General features: G+C 34.5%; 1 protein-coding gene across 7 annotated transcripts in view; it reads left to right on the forward strand.

Annotated features, from left to right (window-relative positions):
- Window positions 1-22,327, forward strand: part of LOC128258943 (cyclin-dependent kinase 14) — a 109,488-nt gene that overhangs the window by 20,699 nt on the left and 66,462 nt on the right. For 2 of the 7 annotated variants that reach the window (XM_052990988.1, XM_052990989.1), the window contains exons 1-2: window positions 14,891-14,998; window positions 17,674-18,021. The exons of 4 other annotated variants lie outside the window; for them this stretch is intronic. In XM_052990988.1, the coding sequence (XP_052846948.1) occupies window positions 17,967-18,021 (55 nt within the window). In that variant the 5' untranslated portion in view covers window positions 14,891-14,998; window positions 17,674-17,966. Of the gene's footprint in view, window positions 1-14,865; window positions 14,999-17,673; window positions 18,022-22,327 lie in introns of those variants that run through there. One more of the 7 variants, XM_052990990.1, reaches the window with a different exon arrangement.

The following is a 22,327-nucleotide window of genomic DNA, read 5'->3' on the forward strand; positions in this document are numbered from 1 at the left end:
AAATACTTGGACTTACTGCATTTTCTTTACCAGTCTTATACACATTAAATTTTTAGATTTGAATTTTATTAAACATCCAAAATGAACAATAATTTCTATTATTTAAAAAAAATGTTCTATGTGTAGCCTAGCTTTCGCTTTACTTTACTCCTTTGCAGGACATTTTGCACAATGAAAGTGTCACAAGTTGGATGGGCGTGTAGCCCAGGGGCAGTTCTGGGTTGGCTGGTTCAAAGTGCACTTTATTCAATTAAAAAGTATCGAGAGGGGGGTCAAGGGGTCAAAAGGGGGGGGGAGCGGAGGTCCAAAAGAGGAGGTCATGGATGCCGTCCGACATGTAAAATGTTGTAAATGTTTGCCGAAGGCAAATTGTCCAACCAATTATGATTGCCAAGCGAGGAGAAAGCCCAATGGTTGGATGGATGGATGGATGAATGGGTGGTGGTTTTGAGGTTGAACTGGATGTTGAAGGTTTTGCGGATTGTGGGTCGATTGTGCCAATTGAACCACTGAACTGACACAGTTTTTGCTGCTTAAAGCAACGACAAATCTTTTATGGCAAAATGGTTAAATAAATAGGTAATGGGGCAGGCAATACTTTAATATTGTTTTACGAACGTGAGACAACAATGGCCAGAGCAAAATTAAAAAATAACAAAAAGCTTAATGAGTTTAGAATGATTGAGGAATGTTTAGAAATACAAAAATGTAGTTTTTAAATTGGCAGTGTTAATGGTTACTGTTTGGATGGCAAATTTAATACAAAGATTCATATTCTAATTCAGATACTGGCAACTTTATTTTAGTCTTAAAATCGTAAAAATTAGAATTATTATTTTTATAAGTATTTCTTTAAGGTTTTTTTTCGCAAAGTACAAATTTAAGGATTATTATTAAATAAATCGTACAAATCTGAAGCTTCTAAGACACTTTGTTTGACATAAAACAGTATTGTTAAGATTTTGTTAGATTTTCATTGCATTGCTAAACATTTCATTATTGTTACTACTGTTATTACTTCCTCTAATAAATCTTACACTAGGTTCCTAAGTTTTTGATTTATTTTCAAACGTTCATCACAAGCTTCTCCTAATTTTCACACCATACAAACGTCATATTTGCCATTTTCACATGGAAATAAATAGAAGACTGAACAAATCATGTGAACTATTATGGCAATTTGCAGTTATTAATCAAAAGGGCGCCACACTTCCCCTCGCATTCATCAAATATGCAAAGGCACTGGAATCAGCGTTGCAGCCAGCCGAAAGTGGCAGAGATTTACGACCTACTTCCATATGCATGACAGCTGCAAAACGCTGCCAAAGTGACTGACTAACTAACCAGAAACTCCAGAGCCCCGAGCCACCCAGAAATTGCCAAAAGGCAGCGAAGCACTGGTCTGCATATGCAAATGTCTGCTCCATAACCCGTCGTTCGAGAACAGGATCCTTTGGCAGCTCCTTTGGCTGCCTTTGCCTGCACTTTGCATTACTCATTTGACACTTTGTCTATCAGGTGGAATCGCAGACAGCGAGCAACACCTGCGCGGCTCCCAAAAAACATAACACAAAAAAATAAACAACGCATCACAGAGATGAAAATGAAGACGGAGACGTAGACGTAGACGAAGACGAAGACGAAGACGATGGCTCCCTGGAAGAAGACGTTGATGAACGACAGCCTCGTCAGAGGCACAAAATGCAATCCTTGAGTGCCAAGGAAACATGCAAGTGCTACACTGGAAGAAGTTAACAGCCTTAGGAATAAAACATATTAACAAAACTACCAACAAAAACAAAATACAATTCTTGCTAACCAGTAATCGGAAAGAAATAAATAGATATATTAATAAAATAACGCAGTCATTTTTCTTTTTTGTCTTCCTGAAAATTGAAAAACGTGGACAATATCTACAAAGTTTTATATTTTTGAAAGCCTGCTTACCTTACAATGAAATAATAATTTAAGAAGACTGGATAACTCTAATAATTATATTTCACTTTAATCTTTCTAAATCTGAAATTTTGTATTTATTTTTACAACACGAAAAAAGAAAATAATAGTAAACATTTGTATATGATATAGTTTTGCTCCATTAAATTTGCTGAGTGTATTGAAAGAGATAGCTGCGAATCGTAGAGGAAGTTATACATATGCTTGATATAAATCTTGAGAGCAACTTGGCCTGTCATGCACAACATGAAACCACTAATTGATGTGAAGGCAGAGTCCCAGACTTGAGAACTTAAGAAACTCCGCCATCTCAACACTCGAGATGGAAAAACCGAAGACGAAGACGAACTGATCCAAAAACTGAAGGTTAGTTGCGGAAAGAAGACTTCTGCAAGTCGTGTTGCATGACTAAACTTTGGCTTGCCTTTTCATTATTAATCAAGTGCGAAAATTTCACAGTTAGCGGTAGCAGTTGCAGTTGCAGCTCCGGTTACTCACTGTCATGGCAATACTAATTAGGGTTAAGTAATTTAATTTTTGTTCAGTAATAAAATGCCATCAATGAGCAATGACGACTATTGTCAGTGGACATTTGAAATGCATTGAAATGTGTGAATAAAAAACAGAGCAGATTGTTATAATCATTAGAATCATAATAAAAAAATGCAACATGTTTAATTTATTTAAGGAGGAGATAAGTGCTACGTTTTAAGTAGAGTGAGTTTTAATAAAACATATTTTTATATTCTTTTGAGAGCGTAAAATTGTTGAATTCATATTTATGCAAAATATTATTAAAAATATAAAATATAAGTTACAAAAATACTAAAATTGGGGTATTTTACTTGATTAATATGTTATCATAAATACATAAAGAATATTTATAAAATATACTATAAATAAATTTAGTACAACAAAATAGTTATATCTTAAGAGGCAACATATATCTGTACAACTTTTAACTATTCCCCTTTTTCTTTCATTTTAGGTAAGTTTTCAATTCTGTGGCACATCTGAACTACTTTATCATCACTCTCAAATGTGCCCTCCCTTCTGGTAAGCCTTTTGAGACCATTGTCAAGGACAAACTTGCCCAAATAATAGTCGGCCATAACCGCCATATAGACCAGTCGACAAACCCATTAGTCTGTGCCATTTATAACTCTCCAAAATGTCGTTCGTCGCGTTCGCGTTCGCCTTCGCTCTTTCTATAGCTTTCAAAAAAGAAAACTTTCATTATGACATTTTATTGTCCTGGTTTGCCATTTGCGCCGCTCATTGTGGCTGATTCTCGGATGCTGGTTGTTGTTGCCAGGAGACAATGACAATGATGATGGGCAGGCGAAGCCATCCAGAATCTGGCTACCCAGCATCCTTAGATGAAATGAGAAAGCGTCGAAAATTGGAAAGGGAGTGTTGCCAGGACCTCCACAACAAGCAAATGGTGTAACTGCTGCCGGTTCGCTTTTTCTAGTTGTTCTAGTTGTTGTTCTTTCAGACCATGTCACCAAACACCAACAACAGAAAAGTTGGTTTTAGTGGCTGCACAGAAAGAAAATGTTCAAGTAAAATAATTAAAAATTGAACTTATTTCTGTATAAAAGATACCTAAGAAACTTAGAATTTTCACTTGTTTTTAGCTGGGAATATAATAAATTTCTTTCAAAATAATGTTGTTCTAAAATGTTTGGGGATGTGATAAATATATATGCTGAATTTAAAACTATGTTCATAGAAATAAGTTTGTTCTGTTGTTGTACAAATAATAAATTTCTTTCAAAATAATGTTGTTCCAAAATGTTTGGGGATGTGATAAATATATATGCTGAATTTAAAACTATGTTCATAGAAATAAGTTTGTTCTGTTGTTGTACAAATAGTTCTTTTAATAGGAATTCTGAATTTTAATAGTTCTTGAATATTTTAAGTTGAGCTATTTATATTGCAAAAATGTATATAAAAAGAAGATCGATTTTTCTCCATGTTTTCATTATTCGAATCCCTCCACCTACACCCAACTTTTCTATTCTTTTTTTATGGTTTTTATTCGCTCTCTGTTTTGGTTTTGCTGTTCTGTTGATGTCCTGACAATGGCGTTGATAATTATTATTAGTTTTATTATTTAACTTTAACGCTAGATCGGGGACTCGTCTCGTCTAACGCGACCTTTGAGAGGAAAAAGAGAAAACTTAGAATACGAGAAAGGGACTTGCTTTTCCATTTACTTAAAGTGTAATACAGCACCAGGGTTTTTATTTAAAATTGCCCTCTTGCCAACTGAAATGGGCGAATGATTTTGTTTGCTAATTAGTAAGACACAGTTAATATGATTTTTCTAACACTTAAGGACCATTTGGAGATCCTAGATTAGTTGCAATTAATAAAGAGGCCACAAATAGCTACACAATTAAAAATAGAATTATCTAGTTAATTTCCCTTTTTCCTTTTATGTTGTAATTAAGCTAATAATGATTTCTTTCACGCATTCTTAATTCATTGTTGAACAAACTTGGTTCAAATTCAAGTCTCACTTTGTTTTCCCCCGTAAACTTTTTGCTCAGTCGAAAACAAATTCAGCGATTCCACAAAACAAATCCTTCGCAAGCCCAAAAGATGTTGTGGAACTTTGCTTGTTTAAAGAAAATAAGGAAAACTTCTCAAGAATATTTGCAAGAATTCTCCTGTCTCAATTTTTCTTTTATGCCTTTAGCTTAATTAAATAAAATGCAATTCAAAACCGTTCATTGTGCAATCGCTGCCTTTTCTTGTACGGACAAAGACCCCTTTTCCCGTCCGTCTTCGCCCCTTTTAACAACCTGAAAAACAACACCCATGACGTGGGAAAAATGATGAAGAAAAAGCAATGTAGGCACCTATAAGGATGCAATGTTAAATGAATGTTAGGAACAGGAGTGTGGGAAGGAAATGAGAGTAGGAAGTGGTTTTCCTTAACCTTAACTTATGACTTAACACTTTTTTAATGTTCTGGTAAAATTTTAAAGTATATATTTATTTAAAATTTAAAAAATGTTATAATGCTAGTGATAAACTTTAAACTTAATTTATACTATTAAAAATGATTTAAATACATGGTAATAAATTTGATTTTCAAAGTCATTAAGAAGGCAAAAAATAACATAATTGTTTTTTTAATTTTTTTCATATTTCGTATTTTAATGTTAAAAAATTGTGATAAACAATGTAAAAAGTTTTTTACCAAATTTGAATTAAATATTTTGAGGACGAAAAAAACAAATTATATAAATTATACTTATCATGATTGTTTGCAAAGGGTATAAAATGGGCTACATTTCGTTTGTCTTCTTAGCGAAAGCAATACGCTCACATATGAGCTGATTACAACGAAGTCTGTCAAATGCCACGCCTCTTGTCCGCCTGGCCTTCCCCACCGCCCATCGCCCAACTCCCACTTTTCCATGTCTACGACTTGCGTCTTAAGCAACTTGCGCGGTCGTTTAACTTTGTGCGGCGGCGATTAAATTTCCAAGTTCTTGGACTCCAACTCCAAGCCGCCTTTTCCTCGTTTCAAGCCCCCTTTTCCTCCCTTTTTCACCCCGCCTCCTTGAGCAATTTTCCTGCTTCTTATCATGTGTTTACTATACTGCGAAAAGATGTATAAGTGGGCATAAGTAGGCGAAGAATGCTGGAATGAAGGCGAAGAAGAATTGCACTAAGCGCATTAATTGAATTGTAATTGCCGACGTTGTGCCTCGTTTTTCCGCCCACCCACTCACCTTGCCACCCACCCATTTTCCAGCCAACTTTTCAATGCGCTTCCATCACCAAACTAAAGTGCTTTATTGTTGTTGCGTCACCGATTTGGGAGTTTGGAATTGACAGCGGTATGAGAATCGCCACTCAACTGGTTTACCCACATACATAGTGATTCCCAGCTGTGTGGTGACTCCTTCCTCAGTTTTTTCCCCCCAGTTTTCCCTGAGTTTTCCAAGCTGTGCGCCAGCAGTTACCAACAGCAGCAGCAGCATGCCAAGCATTTGGCCAATGCAGTCGCTGATTTGTGACTTCCAGGGTAGCTGAATTTTTTTGGGGGGTTACATGAGTCGAGGGGCGGATATTTTCCACCAAAATACATATATATATGTGCCTGACTGCACAAATAATTTATTTATCAAACCCAAATCTTATCTTAATATTATATTAGATGTCACAAGAATGTAGGGGCATTTCATACTTTTAAGAGATTTATAGTAAATAACTTAAAAAAAAAACATAATTTTAGTGAATTTACAAAAATATTACTTTTATTATTCTACAATTATTTGCACCTTTGGAAACAGCATATCCTTTTTTAAATATCGGCAATATATTTACGGAATTGGTTTAGAAGAAATAAGTGTAACAACATTTTTTTTTGTAACGAGTGTAATGGTGTTAATAGTGTTTCATAAATTTTGTTGTGTATTGTAAGATTTTTATTGGTTAAAAAAAAACAACATTTTTTTTGAAATTATTAAAATTTATTAACAAGAAAAATATAAATGGCCGAAAATAGTATTTAATGTCCCAGTTTATTTCCACCTTTGTATGTAGTAAATATATTTAAAATATTAAAAATAATGTTCTAGAGTTAAATAAAGAAATTGCAAATATATTTAAAACAAAAATTAATGAAATTTTGTTTCTCAAAATTGTTAAAAATATTAATGTCAAGTCTTAAAAGATATTTCAGGCAAAGAGTACCTTAAAATTGTAACCCTTTAACTGTTTGCTCTTACCTATTTGAACAGGGTATCTGATGGCCACATAAATCTCAATTTCAATTGTGCATTCCAAACACTTCTTGTTGTTCCTCTCGTTGGGTTTATTTTTGTTGTTCTCGCCAGTGTTGTTTTGGTTCGGTTCTTAGTTCTCAGTTGTCGGTTGTTTGGTTGTCGGTTGGTTGTTCGGTTCGTTTTGTGTTTGGTTTTTCTTTGGTTTGCGTTTGTGTGGCATGCTACATTGGCTGGGTGGAGGTTGGACCTATCCCCCTCATGTCACTCGCTTTTGAACTGGCTTAAAGGACGCTGAAGGTGAACAACTGCAACTGAAACCGGTTCTGCACTCCACTCTCCCCGGGTGAAGTTACTTTGGGCAGCGGGCAAACAAAATGTTTGCAGTTGCATTCACTGATTAGAACGTGTGGCAAGTTAAGCAGTTTTCCTCCGTTTTCGCCCCGCACCGCTTTTCCTGCCTCAGACAGCTTACATAAATTCACGTCACTCATACGCCACGTGGGCTCAGTTCGGTATCGCACACATGAAGTAAAGTGTCGGGCAGTTGGTGTTGCCTTGTTCTCGCTGAAGTCTTTTAAACTGCAGGGAAAGAAAATTTTAAACTTGCGCATTATCCAAACATTAATATCAAGGATAGTTTTCTAAAAAATACAACAAAACTTTATTCTCAATATTAAAATTCCTCTTGATTTATTAATATTTCCTTGAAATAACAAATAAAATGCTTTGAATTTCTAGCTTCTTAAATTATAATAAGAAAAAGCTTTGTTTTCAATAAAAAAAATATTGAAAGTCATCTTAATTTATAAGAAAAGACACCTTTTTTATCATTAAATAAAAATCTAAAAACTTTTGACTGTGTATCTGTGTACCACCTTTTCTTATGCATATTTCTCTTGATATTTCCCTGCACTTCCTTTTGCTATATCAATTTTCCCCTTTTCTTCAATCAATTTATGACCAGCTACTCGCTCGACTGCCGCCATTTGCCACATTACTCACGTAGTTTTATTGGCCTTTGCAATGGCCACGCCTCCCGACGCCTATCGCCCTACTGGCAGCATTTAAGCCTTTTAACCCTTTTGTGCATTGCGAAGCGTTTTAATTTTCTCACCGCCTGCCGACAGAATTTCCATGGTTGCATGTCCTGTTTTTATTTCATTTTTTCGCCAGGAGATGAGAAAATTCCCCACTCTGCACACAAGAAAATGGAGAATTACTTAAATTCTTCTTCAGTCTTCTGTTGCTTAATTAACTTCTGACAAACGAGAACTGCCTGCAAAAATTATATTAAATCAATGCCTTTTGCATTGATGACATCACCTCAATGCTTGCTTTTGTAATTACCATGAAATAAGTTAATTAAATTTCTACACAAACGTTTTCTAAGGAGACTTAATCAACCTTAAAACTCAATAACATCAAAACTATGAGAACTCCTGCTGTTCGATATCCCACTAAACTCTCTTCCCCTATCGAAAACTCATGAAATGTTTGGGTTTTGCTCTCGCAGCGCCATTAATCAAAATAAAACGACAATGCAAAGCAAACACACAAGATATTCCGAGAAATTGCCGTTTTAAGAAAATTTGTTTTAATGTGCAGCCAACAACTTCCAATTAAAACTAGAAAGAAAAGAGAGTGTAGCATTTGAGGCTAATAAATTTCAAACTCGAGAAATACAAAATTTCTGCAGCCAGCCAAGTTTTGTCTTAGCCGAGCTGAAAGAGCGAAGCCAAATAATAAATAACCAAAATCTGCAGTTCTGCTTTTCCCAGAGAAACTCAGAGAAACAAAAAAGATTTGTGAGCCACTAAAGTTGCAACTTCAATCGCAAAATAAACAGAATGCAAAATGAAAAATGTTTAAAGAGGCAAGATAAAAGGGTAGCTAATTTAAAAGGAAGTTCATTTCCTTGCAAGGACTCAAGGCACAACTCTTTTGTCTAATTATGCAAATTTTAAAGTGAACTAAACTTTACACTAGTCTGCAAGACAAGTCCCACAAAGTTGGACGTCAAATTAGTTTGCCAAAATTATGTTTGCAGTTCTTTGCAGGCAATTAAATTATATAGAACATTTTTTGACAAAAAAAAAACCTTTCAAACTTTGCTTGCTTGTCTAATAAAGTTATGCAATATTTGGCTAAAGTTTGGACTTTAAATTTTCACACCCAAAAAAGGGCTGCAAATATTTGTTGCTTTATTTGTTTTAGGCAATTTATATGGAAATGAACTTAATGGAAATTGAAAAGAGAGAGTTTTTTGTTGTGGTGCCTCTCTTTATTTGTATTTAACAGAAAATACTGACTTGATAAAAATATAACAATAAAAAAAATATATAAAAATATTTGATATTAAAAATTAAATTTAAACGTAAAGTTTTATCTTCTGTACATTATATTTGACTTTCTAATGCTATTAATTGTTACTATAAAATAATTATTATTTAAAGCATTTATAATTCTGTGTTTTTGTATGTGGTTTGTCGAATTCCAAAGAATCAAATAATTACTTTATTTTTGTATAGTGTTACATTTCCTATGGTTTTATCTATAAAAAATTAGCCAGCAATTGAAGCACTTGAGACATTCATCAAGTGTCTCTCCCCTATATTTTATATATTTAATTCCCAACACTCGAGTTGTGCCCTCAAATTAGTTTTGTGCAAGTGAAAACTATCTGTCGGATTGCGGGCAATTAAGGCACTTGAGACATTTGCCACTCTCCACGGTGAATGATTTCCGTTTTTCCCATTTTATTTCAATTTCAATTCGATTCGCTGCAAAACTCGCACATGTGAGATGAGATTCTTCCTCCTATTTTTTCATCATCATCAGCTGCGATTTTCCCCCACATTTTCTGGCCTCCATTAAATGCTTGTGCGTGCTGTTTGTTTGCTTTAATTTGGTTTTCTTTTTGGGCATAGCTGTAAATTGGTTCTCACTCTTCTCGCGGTGGAAAAAAACGAAATGAAAAAAAGTTGATGACTCAAAATGTTTATAGACCTTTTTAGTGGAACCGAGAACGTTTTGCATTTTATGCGATTTTTTTCGTTTGTTTTTTTTTTGTTCTTGTGTTATTGCAATAAAGTGCAGGGCAGAATTGAATGAAAGTGAGACCGGAAGTTTGTGCTTCGCTCATTGTTGATTGTCGGAATATGTGGATGCCTTCCATATACGTACATACAGCTGCGGTCATAAATATAGTAGTTGGACAATTAAATTTGTTTAAACACATAAAACATCAAAGATATAAAAATTTTTAATTCTTTGAAATACTGTAGTAGATAATTTTCAACAAATTTAAGAAAATAACCTATAATCCGTATCCATCTGCACTTTGTGTTGAGTTGGACAAAAATATTTTTAATATCTGATATCTACTATTTAAATTAAAATATGAACAACTATTTTTTGTACTAATTGCCATATTTAGTTTATGGTTTAAAAGCTATTTCCATAAACTACAAAACTATTATTTGCATGACCGCAGCTGTATATGCTATGCTTTATGATGGGGAAAACGGGGGACAAGTCAGGCTTTGAAATAGGGGCAGTTCATGGTCGATTGGTTTTTTCAAGGGGGAAATGTTAGGGACTGTTTCGGAGAAAGAATCGAGGGCAGGAAATCAATGTGCGGAATATATGGCGTATGCAGAATGTTACGACATTATAAACCGACTTTATCGAGGGGATTTTTAATTATCCCCACGATTGAGTTGCTCGGGTTTTAATGATCCAAAGAGTGGCGAATGTGTGAAGTTGTACTTTTATTAGATAGGTTTTACTTTTTAATGGGCTCTACTGTATTTTAATATATACTAATAAATTTCAAACTGAAATAATTACTTTATTAAGAGAGTTGAAAGATATCTTTTCGATTAAGACTAGAGTACCAATGTTTACAATAAGCTTTAAAATTATTTATAAGATAAATTTAAATTAAATTTTAATAAATTTCTTTATAGAAATGTAGTCTGTATTAATAAAAAGTTTTTAATTAATATGAAGATAAAATATATCAGATAATTATTTCTTGTCTTGTTTATTAATTTTTAATACTTAAATCTAGTAAACTCCTTTTCAAAAAATAGTTTAATTTAGATTTCTTAATAATTACCATAGTTACCAAGTATTGTAATATTTTTTAAAAAATACTCTAATTAATTGGCTTTAAAATGTTTTTTTCTTAGAATTGGTTTCAATTTAAAACGATTATAAACTATAATCTATGCAATAAAAATGAAAACTATTTATATAAATATCCTTTGAACCCTTATTCAAATTTTAACAGCATTATCCAACCTTTTAGTACATGTTTGAATAGTTTTTAATCGAATCGCAGGCTTTTAATGGGCTTATATTTCCCACACACATTTAAATCCGCTTTAACGCCCTCTGCTAAAACTCTCTCCACAGGAAATTGTCAATTTCCTTCCTCATCTCTGGCAAAGCTATAACTAAACCACAACAAACATAAGCAAACATTATTTAGCATATTTATTTGGCTGACATAAACATGAATTATTATTGCGGTTTTTTTTTTGCGGGGGAGGAAAGTGGACGTTCAACTTTGTCCACAACTTTTTGGTCCTTAATCCATCTCATTAGCAAATATGTTTGTACATATATTGGGGGGAGGGGAAAAAAAACCTGAACGTGTGTGAAATTGCAGCTCATCTCGAGCTCCACAAAATCCTGTGGAAAAAGAGGATTATGTGGGAGGTAATTGCATTTAATTCCCCCCCCTTTTTTCTGGGCTATGCCCCAATTTCAAAGTTATTTGTAGTTATTTAAGTTTATTGATTTTATGGACCCACATACATAAAGTAAAAGCGAAACGAGCAGGAGGCAAATTTGGGGCAAACATTTTGCAAATGTTTTCATTAGCCAAACTTTGATTACATGCTAAGCTTGCCTGAATAAACTTTTAGAAGCATTTATTATTTAAATGATTTTATGGGTTCCCTAATGTGATGTGGGTGGGTATTAGGGTCCACGATTGATGGTTAGCCACTTCAAAAGTCAATTAAGTTGGTCGGTCCATTTGCCCCGCCCCTTGGAAAACACACACACACTCCCGCCCTCGATTCCGAATTGATTGCCCAGTTTCGTTCACCGAAGAAGGAGTTTATTTTTCTTGTGCCCTTAATCCGTTTCGATTTCAAATAAAATTCATTTCGCAAGCTGAAAGTTTGTGCAGCATGACAGGAAATGGAGGAAGAGCACGTCGTTTTCCATTAAATTTACCTACGCAAAGTAAGAAATAAAATGTCAACTAAAACAACAAGGGAAAAGAAGATTTACTTTTTGTTGAGTTGCGCCAGATGAAAAGTGGGAGAAAGCGAAAGCACTCGGAGAAATTAAGATGTATAAGATGTATGTTTACAAATGATGTTTAGTAAACTACTACTACTGAACACTACATTCTATTACACATTTGAAATACAAAATAATTTATCCTTAAACGTAGGCATTACTTTGATAAATTTGACTTCAGACTTACATTTTTTAAACAAAACAATTTAGTTTAAAAGATAAAAAATAATTGAGTTTAAAAGTGAAAATATGTCAGAAAAATTATAAAGTCATAGAAAAAAATATATTCTCCTGGCCATCTCTACATTTGTTATTTTATTAAAAATATTGTATTCCTCAGTGCCTTGAGAGCTTTTCCCCCTTTCCAGCTCAGTGCATATACAATAAAAAGCAGAACAAACTGGTAACTGGCAGCATGAATCGGTTAACACGGCGTATGCGTAACTTCTAAGGACCCACACAGAAGGACCCTCACGTGCCATTGCAACACTGGAGATAAAAAGCAAAAGTTAAAACCATTTCACACGCAATTTTTAGCCAACTGTACTGTGTTGCTGTTTGCTTTGCTCAGCCTGTGTGACTGTTGCTCCGCCTTTTGGTCACCTGGGGGAAAAGTCAGAATAACCAAGGGCAGGAGTAGGCATTTTCCTGGGGAAAAGCGAGGAGGAGGACCAGCTACCAGGATTTCGCAGGTGGGAACGTGCGTGTCTCGCCGGCCTAAACAAATGCAACATTTTCGGGTTCGGGCCCCAAACAACAAGCAAGCACCATGACTACAAAATTTATTTTTCCTCGCATCGGGAAAAGCCGCAAAAGTTTTTCCAGGTGCGGTTTTTGCGGTACGAATTTTCAGGCCTCAGGGCGATCCAAATGCAAATTAGCCCGGTTTTAGGGGTAATTGAAATGGACGGGGGAGAGGAGGGGTCCGGGTCCTGCGTGAAAAGTCAGCTCGGTGGAAATGATTGATATTTTTTGCGGCAAAGTCCTGATAAGGGTTCGTGTGTCGAGGGTGTGGAAAATGGCTAGCCGCTAGGGTTTGACATGTTTACATGGCTTTCTATGTTTTTTTTTTTGGCAAAAAGAGTTGCAAAGTGAAAAATGTTTAAAATGTATGGGGGTCTTTAAAGGAAGCTTGTCATTTTTGTGAGTATTTTTAGTTTAAAATACACTAAGTTTTCACAGAAAATATAAGTGTTAAAAAGTAAAAGCGCTTCATAGAAAATTATTTTTACCATTATAACATAATTAAAACGAATATGTATATATGAACGCACTTAAGAAATCATTCAAAAACCATAACCTATCCCTAAGGGGTCGATGCATCCTTTATTCGGAAGGCAATAACCAGTTGTTCCCTTTTTTATTGCCAAAAAAGCTCAGGAAACCGAGGGCTAAACCTAATCAAATTTTTGGTGGGGAATGTGGGCATTTGGCTTGGCTCCTGTTATGCTGAAAATTTTGCTCACTAGGGAATTGTTCTGATAATGGGAGGAAAGGAGAGAATAAGAGAGAATGCTTCTCTTTTGGGGAGACTTCTGTGATATTCCCAGGCTTTTAATAACTGAACAAGCCGCTCATTAATAATTTAAAATAGAGCACCAAATATGCGATGCCCCAATGTGTAGTCTCTTCTCTTTCTCTGGTTGCCCTCCATCTCTTTCCCACCCCTCTGTACCTCTCTTTTTCTCTTGATATGGAGTGGTGAAAATATTGTGGAAGTTAAGTTATTTGAGAGCGTTTCTATTCTCTCATTTGTTTGTTGCGTGGCCACATTCCTTCATTGGATACACGTTTGTCTCCCAATTCTCTGTTGTGGATGCCTTTGCACTTGTCTCCCTCTTTTGGCGTAGCCCCCTCCCTTTCTCTTTGTGTAGGCTCCCTCTCTGTCTCTCTCTCTCTCTCCCCTTTTGGCTGATGAATCATGCTTTTTGGCCACTGCTGCATTTAAACAATGGCTTGCTTCTTAAATAATTTATTTTCGCCAACACTTCCTCGTAGCAGCTACATCAGCAATTTCCTTCTCTCTTTCTTTTATTTATTTCTCTTCTCTTCTTTTGTTTTGTTTTGTTTTCATTATTTTATTTGTTTACTTCTTGATTTATTTTTTGGCTGCTGAATGGGCATTTTTCATGATTTCAATACTTTTCTGTAATAGAAACAAACAAAAATAAAGAAAAAAAAGTTTAAAGAATCTAAAACACTCATTTATTTTATACAATTTTTTTTTCTTTTTCTTAATATTGAATTTTAGAACAAACAAGAAAATTTATTTGTTAAGAATATTTTTTTTTTACGTTACTTGCCTATAAAGTAATTAATGCTTTGTTTTGATATTAATCAATTAATTAATTCTTGCCAATTTTATATTTCTATTTATTTAAAGTAATCTTAAATTTTTTAGTTTTTTTCGGTCGGTTCTCTGTGTTTGTTTGTGACGTAAGCCGAGCGGAGCGAAATAAACCGGAACGTAAAGCTCGTCTTCAGCTGTTCAAACTTTGCCGGCTGCGCTTTTCTTTTATTTTTCCTCTTTTTGTTGCGTGCCTGAATGAATTTTCATAGTAGCCAAAATCGTTGTGGAAAACTCACCACGACTGCGCTGCTGGCGTTGCAGCTGCTGAAATTGCTGGTGTTGCTGCTGCAACTAAGATGTTGCTGTTGTGTTGCTGCATGTTGCTAGCAAGCAGTTGCTGCTATATTACTCTTTTAGCTGCGGTAATGCTGCTGCAACTGAGATATTGCTACTGCGTTGCTGCATGTTGCTGGCGTGCAATTGTTGCTGTTGCTGTGCTGTTGCTATTGTAGCTGCGATGTTGCTGCCGAATCGCTGATGTTGCTGTCGTATTTTTAGTTCACAATCGTACGTTCGCCGCGGCTGACGTTTCGCTCTCGCTTCCTCTATTCCCGTCTCTTTCGCGCGCCATCTACCGCTCTCTTTCACTCGAACCAGTGGCTTTTAAACTGCAAATATTGTACGTCACATTGCTGTGCTGCGCTAACTTTTATTTTGAATTTTTGTCGCAGCTTCATAAATCACAGCTTAAATAACAAACAAGCAAAGCAACAACAATAATGGAGAGCAATAAATATAATAATCATATTTAATAATTTGTGCACCCTTATTGTTGTTATTGCCGTGTGTTATGTGTGTAGCTTATTTATTTATTTGCCTCGTGTGCCGTGTACTGTGTGTGTTTTGTGTTTGTTTATTTGAATTGTTTGCTATTTGAGCAGCCGGAGCCGCGAAGTGCTCACCCCAACGATAGGCGGTCTCTAGTTTCAATTAGAAGTCCGAGTTCGGGTCCGTTTCTGCCCCCTCTTAACCCTTACAGAGCCCCCCGGCTTAACCCCTTGCCATCCAGCCAGCACCCCCACATTTATTTGAATTCCGCTTATTTGCGAGGCTTTGCACGGGTTGAAGTGCGTTCAGCTGCGAAAAGGAAACCAAAACTGAAGGTTATTTTTGAGCCCAAGCAGTTTATTATTATTGCTATGTTTGGGTTTTTTCTTCACTTTTTTTGGCAATTACGATTCGCACAGTTTAACGAGACCCAATTCATAATAAACTTAAATACAGTGGTCGCTGGAAAAGAAAGTCTTTGATTGGGTAGAATTTGGCAAACATAAAAATATTAAATGTGAAATGCGCTAGGCACTAATGAACATCAATTAGCACAATTAACTGTCATTTGATGTGTTAATTGTTTAACAAATTTATATTTGGTTCCGATACATTAATTGACTTATGCAATTTATAGTTAATAACTTTTAGAGCTTCAAAATTTGTTTAAAGGCTAAGTAAATACTTAGTAAAGAAATGCCCTTTATCATTTTACAATCTTTTTTTGGATAATTCGAATTAATTTACTGTCTTGCAATTTTAAATTTTGTTTTTAAATTAAAAAAGAAGTAATTCAAACTATTTTCATCAAAGTATTATTACTTTATAAAAGTAGGTGACCACTGTACCAAAAATAAATATGTATCATAATTCGTTCGAGTTCAAGGCGGTGCGTGACTTTGAAGTGTAAACATTTGGCGGCAATGGGAGATAATCATGATAATGAACTTGAGTCTGTGGCCGAGGAAGCTGCTTGAAAAATGCCCCAAGAAAAAAGAGAGAGAATGGAAATAGAAATAGACCTATTAAAGACAATCACAACGGCTTGATATTTTATCTTAGATTCCTGTAAATTACTAGCCATGGCGCGCAGCTTCGATTTCCATCAGCTGACTCAAGATATTTTCTTTCGTAATTTGCATGCATCACCGGAAAAGTGTGACGCAAATGCTCGGAATTGCAGTGGCTATAAAACTGCAAACTCGAGTTGCATTTCGTGTTTTTGATCTCTTAACGAGATTTGCCTTTGACCCAGCTATGCAAAGCACCCACCCTTCTGTCCTTTGATTTTGCCACCCCTTATTTTGCTCCTGCCGAATCGCGACCTGCCCTCACCCTTAAATGCTAAATCATGTTATATTGCGTATACGCGGGGTAAGACACGGGATATTTTTCACCCCTCTTAAGAGCAGGATGTTGTTGTACTCTCTTAGGTTCCACAAGCCGGTTTGTTTTTTCTCTCCAACAGAGAGCACACACCCACCACCCACCGCCCACTTTTGGTCGCCCTTGCGCTACTTTTACCGCTTCTTCCTCTTCTTCGCCAGGCGTAACGTAAAACGCCGGCGTCGCTGTCGCAGTTGCAGCGCAGTCGTAGCGCAGTCGACGTCCTTTGTCCCGTTTCTCGTTGACCTCATTTCGTGTGCGAATTCCAAAGCGGCAGGTTGTGCGTCCCGGCGAAAAAATCCCCAAAATAGCACCCCAAAATTTGCGAAACATTGCCAAGCAAAAAAGAGTGAAAAAATAAGTTTACTCCTTACAAATTTGATTTAACAAGCTGTTTTTAAAACAAGAACGATCGAAATGTTGTGAAAAACCTTGTGTAATTGTGGAAATAGTGGATTGTTTTTCCTTTACTTAATTTTATTTTTCATTATCACAAAACTGTGATAATTTGACAAAAAATAATTGAAGCCATGTGTCGCAATTTCCTTTTACCCCATTGATTTTTTATGATTTAAAAACTTGTGTTAAAAATAAATGTTTGAAAAAGCTTGTGATTATTTGCCAAATTAAAATGGTGAAAATAGTGACTTTTTCAAAACTTGTTTTTAAGCTCGTCTTTTAAAAACAACACATTGACAAACAAATTAGTTAAACAATGTGCGAACAGTGACTTCTTTTCCAATATTTTGCTTCATTATATTTGGACTTTATTCATGTTTGTGATAAAAGTGACTTTTTTATAATATTGGCTACATTAATATTGATGTGATTAAATTACAAGAATTTATTTGTGTTTTTACCATTTTTTTCAAAAAAAAGCTGCTACAATGTTTGTGAAAAAATTTACTTTGCTACCAATACTTGTGTGCTTAATTTATAATTTTGTACAATATATAATCTGCCATCTGAACCTAAAACCACTTGAAAAACATGAAAATCAACAACCACCCCTAACATACAACCACCCTAGAAAAAAGTCTAAGCCCCAGAACAACAAAAAATGTCTTTCGAGCGGCAAACTTTTTGTGTGGTGCTTGCTGTTGTCTGTGGTCGCTAGATTTATTGTTGTTTTGTCTGCAGATAATATTTGACCTCGTTTACTTGCAACTTCGGCGTCAGCGTCTGATAAAAAATATAGATAAACCCATATATTTCAATCGAGAGTGTGTGCAGTGTGTGGAGTTCATATATCTCCATCGGATTTCGAACCCAGTGAAATTTACAAGAACCCCAAAACAGAAAAAAAAAATAAAACCAAAGAAATGCGTGCCATAAACGAGTGTGTTTGCCCAACTAAATAATCAATTACACAACATTTAAATAAACTGAACTGTGAGAGCGTTCCTTCGTTTTCGTCTTTAAACAGCAGCAACATGGCCGAATTAATCAGTCAGCCCACTAAAATTAACAACAATAATTTTGGTGCCGGTGCGTATATACACATCATAAATAATCCACATAACACATGACTGTATCTTTTTGTTTGATCACTAGAGCACACAAAATTCCTACCCTGTTGTACTTGAATTTCCTGCTAAGAGGAATTCTTTCGAAGATGAACAAAAAGTTGATGCTTCACTTTTTATATATATTGATTTGGCTTTAATTGGCATTTGTTATGGTTTCTCGGTTTTATTTTTAGCTAAACGGAATTCACAGTGTAATAAAGCGTTTGTTTATTTTGTTCATAGTCTCTTAAAATATAAACAAGTTCAGTAAAAAATTGGAAAAGGAAATGGAAAAATTTGGATGGGTTTTAAAGAATGCTTGTGATTGCTATACTGGTAGAAAAACGTATTGACTCCTGAATTTGTTTTTAATCAATTTATTTTGAATATGAAAATATTAAAACTTTGTAAATGACTAATTTCGAAATTGATTTTAATATCTGAAAATTTTATTTAAATTTAAACCATATTTAAATGAAATAAAATGATTTTAAATCAAATAGAAACTATTCTTCGTATTAATATTATAATTTAATATTATTAAAAAATTTAAATTCAATAGTAGGAAATTTATTTTTAGTATTCCATTTTTCAGATTTGTCTTTTACAACAATTTTCATTTTGACTGTACACCTAGAGAAGCTTTATTTGCTTTTTTAGTCCCAATAATCTTAAATTTTTCTCCGTAAGTTGTCAATAATTTATTTGTGTTTCGCTCGTCGTGCATTCGCATATATATTCGCTGGATAAAAAAGGAATTCCCCCATAAATTCAACTCTCAATTTAAATTCCACCATCCAACTTCCTGCCGCTCATCCTTTTCAGCCATACACACACTTGAAAAATCAGCAAAAATTCATTTATATATTTGATGCACTGCCTTAAAAAAAAGCAAATAAATAAATGCATATTTTAAAATATATTGTATATGCACCAAAAGCCCCGTTTAAAATGCAATACAAATACGAAGAGAAGAATGGCAGGCCTCAAAGTAAATTTTATTAAAATTAAGCGTAAATATTTTGACACAAGCAAAAAAAGAAATAAAAGAGAAGAGTTATATAAATGCGACTGCCAGAAGCAGAAACTGCATTTAATTGAAAAATTGTGCAATCCAGTTCTCTCTGCCCTATCCCCCTTTTTATTTTCACTCTGAAACCCGTTTGAAAAGCGACTCCTCCTTCCTCAATTGATATTAATTCAAGTCGAATTGAACTTTATTTTTGTTTATTAGAGAACATTGAACCCAAGACAAGAGGATTGCCGCCAGCAAACTGAACTGAACTGAACAGAACTGACGTCACAGCCCGAGGCAAATCGAAATCATTTATTTAATCAGACATTATAGTATGCTTTATGGACAGCGATAAGCCATAAGCCACAAGCCCCAACCTCCAGACCGCTTTTATCTCGAAAGCAAACATGAAACGTGAAACAAACGCATCCGAAACTAATTATGGAATATCGGTTTCTATCTCCGCCTGATTTATTAGTGGCCAACTAGTTTTGGTGTTGCTTTTAGGCTAAATACAATTTAATTAGTTCCTTTCCCAAGTCGTTTTTAGTTGTCTAATTATGAATGCCGCCTTTACATTGCAAACATACAATGTCAAATTGATTACATTTTGAGGCTGTCATTCGATGGCTAAATCAATTAGAGAGTTATGACTATTTTATGATGGAAACTTAGTTTAGATTTACTGCCAATATTGAAATCGTTGCATACGATGCACATTTCATATTAATTAAATCAAATAAGTGCAACCAGGGGCTGTTAAATATCGTGTATGAATTATTTTTCGATCATACGTTTTAAGTTAATAAACTGAACAGGGAAAATAGTAAAAAATTAATAGCTCTAAATAAAAACGTGTGAGCTAAAGTTTACTATATTACTACATATAAACAAATTAGTTTAAAGGAAAAAATTGGAATAACGAGCTCTTACCTAATTTATATTGCTTTTTCAAACAGTTTTTTTAAGCCTAGAGATTTTATATTCCTCATTTGTTTTCTTATCCCATGCAACTGCAACCCAACCTACTTTTTTCTTATCAGCATATTATTTTACAATCCATACTTAATTTAATATTTTTCCAAAGTCGGTCACGAAAGTAATTAGGTTTATACAGCTGCTGTAACAATAAAAATAGAACACCTAATGAATACCAGATTTGTGGGTAATTAAAAGAGTTTAGTTCCATTTCAATGCTTGAATGTATTATAATAATAAATAACTAAATAAATTATAATAACAGATGTTTCTGCTCTCTTTTATTTTCTTTAAAAAAAATGTTTCAATTTTAATTAAGATCGGTTTTGGCAGGTACCACTTTTCGGCCAAATTTTCTGCTTTTCGGCAAGTTTCAAATGAACTATTCGTAAGCACGCAACTCCAGTCAAAAAGTTGCTGCGGTGCCGTGTGCAAATACTATTAAAACAGGTGGCCAATACACTCACCCAAATATATATGTTTTTCTTTTTTTTTCCATTACGAAAACATGCAACTGGTTGACTAATTTCCTACCCAGTTTTCTTATCCACCACGCCCCATCTTTTGAGGAAACTCTCCCTTTCTCCGACTTTTACTTGATTAGATTTGATGAGCTGGCGATAAAAAATAGTTCTATATGGTAATAAAATTTGTGTTTGCCCTCGGGCCGCATGAATATTTCAAAAACTAAATAATCACGGTTTCTGGGCGCTGTGTTTTTTATGGTTTTTTAATTTTATTATTTGCCTGGTGAATAAATGATGCGTGTGTTTTATGACAACGCTGATGGATGGGACTGCCAAAGGCGTAGAAAGCTTGGCCAAGCAAGGGTTAAGGCCAGCGAAACTGAAAATTTATGATTGCGTGAAGTTTGGCATTTAAATGAAATGTATTAAGTAATTTTATGTGCTAATGATACAACCAATTTAAGAATTTTCACAAATAAATTAAGATGATTGTATATATGCTGAGCTCTAATAGTTTTTCATATTTAAATTATTTGCTTTTGGCTTACAGTTATTTTAATTAGCTTAAGCTTTATCCGCTTTAAAAATTTCATTATTCCACAATTAATTAGTTACAAATGTGTTTTAATTGAACTGAGACTTTGCAACTCCGTCTCCTTCATATCATTTAATATTGATAAAAGTTTGAAATCAATTTGCTGTCGAGTTTAGTAGGGTCATGAACTAAAGGAAAGGTTGAAAATCGATGGAAACTGTGGCTTTCCCAGTTCATTTTTTTTATCTTTTATCACGTGTCTGTGTTTTTTCCTATGGCCATCTGTTACCTATTTTCAGCCAGGAATTTTTTGTGCTGGCTGGAAGTTTTTGTCGGCCAAAAAATGACCGCGTCATTTATAAGCCGTTTAATCATCGAGCATTCTTGGACTTTCAGTTCCGTCAGCTGTCGCTACTGCATTTCACTCCACTCTTTCTCTATTTTTAGAGACTTTTATAGGCATTCTCCAAAAGAGCAAAACTCTCGCAATTAGTCAGCTGCTTGTCGTCGAAAAGTGTCAAAATATTTTTGCTAGCAACAGTTTTTCTTTTCCTTATTTTGTTTTCCTTTTTTTTTTAGTATTTTTTTCTTCAGCATTCTATTTTCCCTTGCATTGAATCAGAGAATGTGTGTGCACGTTGGCGAAAAGCCAGGGGATGGAGTACAAGGGAAAAGCATATATATCTGCTGATGTGTTTAAATCTATAGGATCTCTAGTATTATTACTTTCTGTTGAAACTCTTATTATTAATCCTAAAAGTACAAACTGTATGAAATGAAAAAAAAATTATTTAAATGAAATGTCAGTCTAATTTTTTATTATTTTGTTGTATTATTCTAATTTTTGAGTTTTTTAAACGTTGAAATTTTATTTACTAAACCTTGTATATATTTGTATTAATAAAATCTTTTTTGTCTGGTACAACTTTGTCAGATACCACTTATACATGTTGTAGGCTTTTTTCCAAAAACTCGATTTGATTATTTTGTGAATATCAAAATATTTTTATTTTGTTTTAAAAAATTAGCACGTTTTTTTGTGGTTTTAAAAGTAATCGTGTTATCTGGACTTAGCATTTATTTAATTTTGTTAAATGTAACTATTTTTGTGGTCACATTTGTGGAATGAGCTGCCGTGTGTCGTGGCCAAAATGTCACGTATACGTCGTGTGGCTTCACGATTTTCACGCCTGTCTCGCGCTTTTCCACTTTTCCTCGCCGGCTGGCGCTCTTTTTGCCTTTGTTTTGCTCTACTGAAGGTAATTACGTCATTAACAAGAAATTTGGAAAG

The sequence above is a fragment of the Drosophila gunungcola genome, assembly GCF_025200985.1.
Source record: "Drosophila gunungcola strain Sukarami chromosome 3L unlocalized genomic scaffold, Dgunungcola_SK_2 000005F, whole genome shotgun sequence".
NCBI lineage: Eukaryota > Metazoa > Arthropoda > Insecta > Diptera > Drosophilidae > Drosophila > Drosophila gunungcola.